Source organism: Bison bison, unplaced genomic scaffold, assembly GCF_000754665.1.
Source record: "Bison bison bison isolate TAMUID 2011002044 unplaced genomic scaffold, Bison_UMD1.0 scf7180017864484, whole genome shotgun sequence".
Classification (NCBI taxonomy): domain Eukaryota; kingdom Metazoa; phylum Chordata; class Mammalia; order Artiodactyla; family Bovidae; genus Bison; species Bison bison.
This window is the reverse complement of record NW_011495044.1, coordinates 1,997,227-2,006,482: the sequence shown is the minus strand read 5'-3', so window position 1 is coordinate 2,006,482 and position 9,256 is coordinate 1,997,227. Positions and strand designations below refer to the sequence as shown.

The window sequence follows — 9,256 nt, the reverse complement described above, 5'->3', positions numbered from 1 at the left end:
AAGTACTGGAGTTTCAGCTTTAGCATCATTTCTTCCAAAGAACACCCAGGGCTGATCTCCTTTAGAATGGACTGGTTGGATCTCCTTGCAGTCCAAGGGACTCTCAAGAGTCTTTTCCAACTCCACAGCTCAAAAGCATCAATTCTTTGGCGCTCCGCTTTCTTCACAGTCCAACTCTCACATCCATACATGACCACTGGAAAAACCATGGCCTTGACTAGACGGACCTTTGTTGGCAAAGTAATGTCTCTGCTTTTGAATATGCTATCTAGGTTGGTCATAACTTTCCTTCCAAGGAGTAAGCGTCTTTTAATTTCATGGTTGCAATCACCATCTGCAGTGATTAGATTTTTAAAAAATTAAACCTGAAAGAAAAAAGTCTTAATCCTGGATAGTGGTCTTGTTGTGTTTGAATTGATGAACAAAAGTCAAGTTTAACTAAGTAGCACTCAGAAAAATCCCTGTGCAGGGACTTTGGGAAACTGGAGGTGGTTCCTTGGCCAGGGAATGTTTAGCTTCTCCGACAAAGGTATTGGATTAGTAGGTATGGGATTAGTTGATCTTTCAACTCCCTTTCAGGGGGAGGCATAAATTAGGAGTACGGAATTAACAGATATAAACTAGTATCCATAAAATAGATAAGCAACATGTATTTACTGTAACGCACAGGCAATTACACACAATATCTTGAAATAACCTATCATGGAATATAATCTGTAAACAACAACTACCCCTTATCACTATGCTATACACCGGAAACTAACACATTATTGTAAATCAACTATACTTCATAATAAATAGACGCCTTTCCAGTTCCCAAATCCTTTGACTTTAAAAACCTCCAGTGGGGCGCGGGATTCTGGATTCGGGGGATGTCTACAGGACTACCAAGGGTGTCAAATTTAGAGTGAAGAAGAAATTCTGAATTCGTGGCCCCTAGGAGATCATGTCGGAGGAGGCAATGGCACCCCACTCCAGTACTCTTGCCTGGAAAATCCCATGGATGGAGGAGCCTGGTGGGCTGCAGTCCATGGGGTCGCTAAGAGTCGGACACGACTGAGCGACTTCACTTTCACTTTTCACTTTCATGCATTGGAGAAGGAAATGGCAACCCACTCCAGTGTTCTTGCCTGGAGAATTCCAGGGACGGGGGAGCCTGGTGGGCTGCCGTCTATGGGGTCGCACAGAGTCGGACACGACTGAAGCGACTTAGCAGCTGCAGCAGCAGCAGGAGATCATGTGGAGAAGGAAATGGCAACCCACTCCAGTGCTCTTGCCTGGAGAATCCCAGGGACGGGGGAGCCTGGTGGGCTGCCGTCTATGGGGTCGCACAGAGTCGGACACAACTGAAGTGACTTAGCAGCAGCAGGAGATCATGTAGGTTAGCGCTACATAGCCTACTACTTCCCACACTGGTGGCCCACACTTTGGGCTTTTAACGCCGGAGCGCAGCAGGAAGCCCTCGACTTTAGAGGGAATCCAGTCTCTCCACTACTAAATTCTAAACTTCTCAAATTTCTTCTCCGAGCCTATTATCTTCCACAGGACTACAACTCCCAGCAGGCCACTCCCAGGATTCTAGCGTTGTGGCAGCCAGTAGAAAGGAAAGGGAATCCTCAGGAACCAATCCTGAAGAGGTAGGGCGGATCCTTTCCGGGTTCCGGTTCCGGCTCCGCCCCCCGGCTCAGAGAGGCGGTACTGTTCCTGACCGCGAGACGCTGGAGCTAGGTGGGTTGGGGTCGGGCCCGAGGTTGCCGTGGGGAGGTGCTAGTGGCTTCGCGGGGAACTCTCAGCTTAGTCCCTTTCCTCTCACCGGGCAGCTGGGGCTGTGGCTTTGTTCCTCGGACCCACTGGGGAACAAACGGGGCCCTGTGGTCCCTCGTCCCAACTCCTGGAGCCCCTTCCCCCGGCCTGCATGGCCAGCGTCTGGCTCCAAGCCCCTGCCTTCCCGCCCTTCTGTTCGCCTTTGAGTACCCAGTTCCGCTGCCACTGACCATATCTTTGGGGTCAGCTTCTCCTCTCTCACCCCTCCGGCCCCACGCCCGCCCGGCAGCTCTGAACTTGGCTCCTGTAGACCGCTCCAACCTCAGACTCCGCCCGGCTGCACACAACCCAGCTTCTTGAGTCGGGTTCCCAACCCTAACCAGTCTCTCCTCGGACCCTCTGACTGTTTTGGTCCTCTTCTCTCTCTGACTCCTTATCCACCACCCCCACCTCCCCGTTCAGTTCGCAGTTCTTTCACACATTTCCCCTGATATTTCCAAGCTCCCCTCTTTCCTTCCTCCCTGCAAGTCTTGACATGACCCTAAAGGCTCCTCAGACCACTTTCCAGCTTTGTCCCTTCCATCTAACCCAGGCCCTTGGCCTTCAGCATCTCTAATCACAAGCCCCATCTTCTTGGCTCTGACTTGTTAGATCTGGCTCCTTTTGCACACCGTCTCAGTCCCTTCCACCTGTGGTCCTCCCTGTACCTCTGAACCTCCTGGGAAGACAAACCCCATGAGTCCCTTTCTCCCCAAATCTCTGAAATGTGATATGGAAATGCTTCTTTACCTGGCACTGCCTTCTTAGTAGATGGTGGGTTCCCCATCTGTGTCAGTTCCAGTCTTGCTCACCCATCCTGCAAGTCCTGACTCAAAGACTACCTTTTCCATGAAGCTGCTTATCCCTGAACTCTTCAGGGAGATATGCTTGTGTCATCAGAACTCCCATGGGACTGTATTTATTACTGGTGTAGCGCTTAAAAGCACTGGCTTTGGAGCGATGGGCATGGCTCCCAGTTCTGCCACTCATTTGGTGTGTGCCCTTGGGCGAATTACAAGTTTCCTGCTTCGCCTAGAACTTAACCTTCTACACTTGTATGACAGTTTCTGGAGTTGGTGGCCCATGACGCTGCACTGTACCATAAAGTCTTTTAGGGTGGTGACTCTAGTCTTAAATCTTCTTATTCAACTCAGCATTCAGCTCTGGGAAGAGTCAGGGCTTGGTATATTGTGGATTCTCAGTATAGTGGGATTGGTTATGAGTGGAGGCCGTGTAGCTCATTGCATAGAGAGAAATATTGGAGCCCTAGGTGGGATGGGCAGGAGTAGGAGGTAAATTAAGATCATATCCATTCACTCATACTTAAAAAATTTTGAGCACCAGGCCTTGTGCTGGAGACATTACTAAAATGACCAGTCCCTGCCCACAAATTGCTAATAAACTAATACTGGGAACAAACATGTAAACAGATAATTGCAAAACACCGTAAAAGCCAGTACAAGATTCTGTGAGTGCATAAAGGAGGAAGTGGGCAGGAATTAAGAGATTGCTAAGGAATTGTGGGTGAGAATAGACACAGGTAAGCATGAAATGGGTTGTGGAGACAGACCTGGTCTTCACTCAGTTTATTCAGTAAATATTTATTAAGGATCTACTGTGTATGACTGCCACTGCTCTAGGAGTTTGGTTTACATTAATGAATAAGGCAAAGAACCTGGCCCTAATGGGACTTATGTTTTGCAAGGGGAGGCTTATACTAAATAATAGACACAAAGAACAGATCATTAGAAGGTGAGAAATGCTATGGGGCAAGGGGGAACTGAGTGTGGGGGAAGGGGTTATAATTTTTATTTTTAACTTTTCGTTTTGGAGGGGTTGTAATTTTTTAAAGGGATGGTCAGAAGATAGTGACTAAGTATCAAAGAATAGTTTCTGTTTTTTTTTTTTTTTTTTTTTGCAGTTTTGAAAGTGAAGCAGCCTTTTTTTTTTTTTTTTTTAAAAACATTACTTACCTAGATTATTGAAAAAAGAAACACTCTTAACAGAGATTGGTAGATTATAGTTTGCTTTCTTTTGTTTGAAATAAAGTTTTGTTAGGATACAGCCACACCCAAGCATTTACGGATTTTCTACGCCTGCTTTTATGATACAATGGCAGAGTTGAGTAGTTGCAACAGAGATCCTATGACCCCAAATATTTACTAAATATATACTCCCTGGTCCTTTACAGAAAAAGTTTACTGACCATCCCCCCACCCCACTCCTTAAAGGTTTAATGTACTGTCCATATTTCACATTTTAGATTATATATACTGTACCATTTTTTTAATTGAATTTTTAACAAGATCATATAAGGAATCTTTTTCATTCTTGCCTTCTTTACAGGGCTAGCATATAGTGTCTTCAGCAGTTAATCGCAGCTGTCATGTACTGAATGACTAGTACATGCCACACTTCACACTGAGCATATGATAGGCATTTCCTCTAACAGTCCTGCTGTGTCAGTTGGTCTCACAGTTTCAGTGATACAGGAGTTGAGGCTCAGAGTGGTTGAGTAATTTGCAGAGTTGTAAAGACAGTATATGTCACCATTGAGATCCAGCCCTAAATGTAGTTGGTGTCCCTTCCATTATTGTTTGTTGTTGTTTTCCACAAAGGATGCAGAATTACCAGTCTTTCATTCCCTGTTGTCAGTGTCCCGTCATAGCCCGGGCTTGCCTCCCACATCCCCTTATTCATGTCACTCTGTGGTATTTCCACCAGTCCACTCTGCCTTTTGAAATGCCATTATTTCCTCAAGGTTCCAAGGAAATACCACTCTCCTCTTGTCAGTATTTCTCTCCCTCACTTGCCGTCCGTGTCTGTAGGAACTCTAAAGGAGTCTGTGCGGCTTAGCGAGCATCTACTGACATATGCACAAATAGGCCCCGTGCTGGGGACTGTGTGGGGGGCAGTGGGGCAGAGGGGGCAGTGTGTGCCTGTGAGACTCTGTGGTGTGAGTGTGTAGCTGCGTGTGTGTATAGTGTGTGGTGGTGTAGCCATGTATATGGTTCTTTGTATGGGAGGGCTGTGTATGGTGTGTGTGATTGGTACGTGTGTGGCTGTGTAGGTGTGATTGCATGATATGCACGTGTGTTGTAAGAGTGACTGTGTGTGTATGGTGAGTATGACTGTGTGTGTGGTGTGAGACTGTGTGTGTAGGCACTGTTCTGTGGGGTGTGTGAGTGGAAGTGGGCACTGCCCAGGCAGAACAGACACAGTCCAGGCTCTGCAGTGGATCTTGGAGGACCCAGATGTTACCCTTTATTTGTTAGACTATGGTGAGATGTGGCGAAGGGAAGGGTGGCAGAACACTTCAGAGGATTCAGAGCTCGGCCTTGTAAGTGAGTAGGAGAGCCTCAGGAATTAGAGGTTCTGTTATTTTCAGTTTGAAAGCAGGCAGATAGAGGGATACTTGTAAGGAAGATTTTTCCAGATAAGATTAAACAGAATGGGAATTTCAGTTAACTTAGGCAGAAAAATCAAACTCACCCCCTAATGGAAGGTCCTGTACTTGCAGGTGAATTAGAGTCTAGACTCATGGTTTAGTGTGGTAGTAAGATAAGTGGCATTATGCAAATTTCACAGATAACATCTTTTGGGGGTGGACAAAGCTGGGGGCCTTCCTTTTGCTGTGGTGGGTAACTTTACCTATCTGTGGAGGTTTGTCACTTGGAAGTTAGTAAAGGCATTCTTCCAAGTATTCCAGTTAATGGAATGAAATGGTTCTTTCTATAGGGATCGTGTACCGGGACAGAATCAACCCAGGATAGAAGATTCGCTGGGGGCTGGCCTGACCCATGGAATAAAGGTGTTGGCCATTTGTGTTCATTCTCAGGGTTCAGAGATGGGCAGTGAGAAGGAGCAGAGCCCAGAACAGCACCTGCCCGAGGAAGGGGAACGGGGTAATAAGCCCTGGAGAGTGGATGACTCCAAGGTACCGGATGGGGAAAAAGAGCCTGGGCAAGCAAGCCCGTCGGAGGCGCCACAAGGGCCCCGTCCAGAAGAGCCCACGCAGGAAGTCGCTGTCTCTGCTGCAGAGCCGGAGGACCTCTCTGCTCATCGGAGGCCCGAGGTGGATGAGAAGCCCTTTGTATGTGTCCAGTGTGGCAAAACCTTCAACAACACCTCCAACCTGAGGACGCACCAGCGCATCCACACGGGCGAGAAGCCTTACCAGTGTTCCGAGTGCGGTAAGAGCTTCTCCAGAAGCTCCAACCGGATCCGGCACGAGCGCATCCACCTGGAGGAGAAGCACTACAAGTGCCCCAACTGTGAGCAGAGCTTCCGGCGGCACGCGGACCTCACCACGCACCAGCAGGACCACCTGGGCCGGCGGCCCTTCCGCTGCGACCTCTGTGGCAAGAGCTTCGGCCAGAGCTCGGCGCTGGCGGTGCACTACCGGACCCACCTGGAGCCCGCGCCCTACATCTGCTGCGAGTGCGGGAAGAGCTTCAGCAACAGCTCCAGCTTCGGCGTGCACCACCGCACCCACACGGGCGAGCGGCCCTACGAGTGCACCGAGTGCGGGCGGACCTTCAGCGACATCTCCAACTTCGGGGCGCACCAGCGGACCCACAGGGGCGAGAAGCCCTACCGGTGCACCGCGTGCGGGAAGCATTTCTCCCGCAGCTCCAATCTCATCCGCCACCAGAAAACACACCGGGGAGAGCAGGCCGGGAGAGAGTCCAGCTGAAGAGGCCGAGGGAGCGCGGACAGAGCAAGGGGCCCCAGCCTAGCGTAGAAAGACCTTTAGGATCCGCTGCTGCTCCCTTGACCTCAAGCCCTTCTCCCACTTTGGAGACGGGTTTTCTGCTGCCTCTGAAGCCAGGATCTCCAGGAAGTCAGAGAAGGGACTCTGAGTAAAAATCTTTACATTTTTCCAGGCCAGTTTCTTGTGGTAGATAGTCAGAGGACTCCATCTTAGTTTCATCTCCTTGGGGTGAAAGAGAAATAGGGTAGGTTTAGTACTTGCTTATATCATTAGGGTGACCTTCTCCTGGCCTTTAAGGAAGTGCCTGTGAGATAAGCATCGCTGTCTGGACGGTCTCTGTATTGTGTATGGACTGCTTGAGCTTAGGGTGCACTGCAGGGGTCCACTGATTCCACCCACTGTGCCTCAGCTGGACAGGGAGGAAGTGGCTTCCCAGGCCTGGAGAAGAGGTCTCAGGTCCTACTTTAGGAATGAAAGGGAAACCCTCAAGGAACCTTGATCCAGGGACCTTCACATTCCCTCATGTTTGTGACTTGTCACCCCCAGCCCAGCGTGCATCTGTTTCTCCAGGATTAGCAGTAAAACCCTTTAATGAAAAGGACCTGTGTACTTATTTGGGGGCATCAAAGAGGTGGAGAGATGGTCACACGGCCACCAGTCTGGAAGGGAGCTGAATTTCAAGAAAGAACAGGTGACTTCTGAAAAGCAAAAGGAAGCAGCCGACTGAGGTCTGTGAGGAGGAAGGGGAGAGAGAGGGAAGTAATACTAATTGAGCATCTACTGTGTGCTCTCGATGCTACAGGTCACATTCCCATTCTTTATTTAGTTTTGCAGCAGCCTGCAAGGGAGTATGTGGAGGAGACAAGTGAGGAAAGGTGAAATCGCTTGCTGTGAAGTCACATGGGTATGTTGATAGAGCCAGGGTTCAGACCTGGGTCTCCCTTGTTTCTGAGCTGAGGCTCTTTGACTACATTCACCTTGTTGGCTTCTGAAGGAGGAGCCACTTAGGGAGCTGGCCTGGGACCAGGTGATTTCCTGGAAGTGGGAGCTGGCTCGTGGCCTCTTGAGACAGTCCTGGACCCTTTGCTCTGTGGGACGTCAGTGCCAGGCATGAGAACGTTTTCAGCTTTAGATTGATAATTGATTGACACTATTCTGTGCCTAGGAAATATGACAGGAACTTGGAATAGGGGCTGAGGGGTGGGACAAGATGAACCTAGAGAGAGTCTTTGCCCTTAGCAGCAGTTTAATTCCTAAGGTTGGGACAGCTTGGTAGAGGTCAGGCCTGGCTTCCTGCCCTTCTGAAGGCCTGTCTCCATGTGGCAAGTTTTCAGTGTTTTCTGCATTAAACTTTATAGAGTTCACCCAGATTTCCTCCAACAAATAGAAAAGACCACCCTCCCCCAACCCCGCCTCTGGCCACTCTGGGGTTCTGTTCTTCCAGGGTGAGAGGCCCTCATCTGTCACCAGCTGGCAGAATGACTGGCACAGCTGATGACCTGACCTACTGCAAAGGGATCCTGCCACCCACCCAGGAAGGGATGTGCCTTTATTTTTTCTAACCATAAAACATGACTTCCAAACAATTCCCTGATATTTGTAGGGTCCTTTTCAGTTTACAAAGGACTTTTATTTCATATACATTTTCCTGCTCCTTGAAAATCTTCATACAAAGTATTTTAAACATATAGTCACCCAACTTGTATGTATATCTTGCTCCCTAATAATAGAAGTTGCCAGGGACTTCCTGGCTGTACAGTGGCTTAAGACTGCTTCCACTGCAGGGGCTGCGGGTTTGATCCTGGCTGGGGAGCCAAAATCTCACATGCCGCGTGGCCAAAAATAAAACTTAAGAAGTTGCCATCTAACACCTACTGAGTGCCAGTTATTTCTGATTTGCATGACTAATCTGCAAAGTAGCAATATCCCCATTTTGAAGATAAGGAAATTCTGAGGGGTTAAATGACCTGACTTAATGGCTGAGCTGGGATTCCAGTTAGGCCAGCTCTTCGTTTTTGCTCATTACCAAGCTAGGTCTGCTGGTGGTCTTTCAGTCTGGGGAGCTTGGTAACATTAACCTTCCAGACCCAGAGCCTTAGTGACAACTGCTGTGACTTGGAGTCTTGCCAGTTAGACCTAGGACCTGCTTTGAGCTTGCTGGCCCGTTTCATTTCCCCTTTTCTGACAATTGCATAGGCTATGTTTTTGGTCTTGGTCCAGGCTATTGAGTTCTGATTAGTCCATTTATTCACTCTGATTTCTTTTTTTGCTAACTTCCTTTTCTTCATTCCTTTTTCCTCCTCCCTTTCCCTTCCCCTTCTTTCCTCCCTCCCCACTCTTCCTCTCTCTTCCTCCTAGTTACTAGGAATACTGACAGTGAAGATATGGCTTCTGTATTCTCTAGTGTGGGGTGGCTGCTAGGTTTCAACAGCAGGCAAACCTGGAAGGGTGGGGCTCCCATCAACTCCTGGCACTTGATCCTGGTGTGGTGACCACCCACGGCCTCCCTGCCCCTGGACTTCCCATCAGCCTGCATGCAATTCAGTTCCATCCACCAACATTTATGAAGCAGCTATTACGCGTCAGGAAGCAGGGAATTCTCCCTGCCCCACCTAAGGGGGTCCTAACTGGATGCCTGAGAGGGTCTGCAGCAGGGAAGGGATGTTGTGGGTAGGTGTGGAGAAGGGAAAAGCTGAGCACGCATAGCCTATGTGCAGGCCCTCTCCCCTCAGCACTGGA

General features: G+C 48.9%; 1 protein-coding gene across 2 annotated transcripts; it reads left to right on the top strand.

The window, feature by feature from the left end:
- The first annotated feature begins 1,666 nt into the window (after positions 1-1,666).
- On the top strand, positions 1,667-7,115 carry ZNF691 (zinc finger protein 691). 2 transcript variants are annotated; one of them, XM_010862641.1, is made up of 2 exons: positions 1,667-1,728; positions 5,642-7,110. In XM_010862641.1, the coding sequence occupies exon 2, from the start codon at positions 5,651-5,653 to the stop codon at positions 6,497-6,499; it is 849 nt and encodes a 282-aa protein (XP_010860943.1). In that variant the 5' UTR covers positions 1,667-1,728; positions 5,642-5,650; the 3' UTR covers positions 6,500-7,110. The 2 variants fall into 2 exon arrangements, with proteins under 2 accessions (XP_010860943.1, XP_010860942.1); XM_010862640.1 differs by having other exon boundaries at positions 1,669-1,728; positions 5,542-7,115.
- Positions 7,116-9,256: the final 2,141 nt, after the last annotated feature.

What these genes read in the sequence shown, in the direction of transcription:
- ZNF691 (XM_010862640.1), top strand. Translation starts at nt 5,651, where the DNA reads ATGGGCAGTGAGAAGGAGCAGAGCCCAGAACAGCACCTGCCCGAGGAA.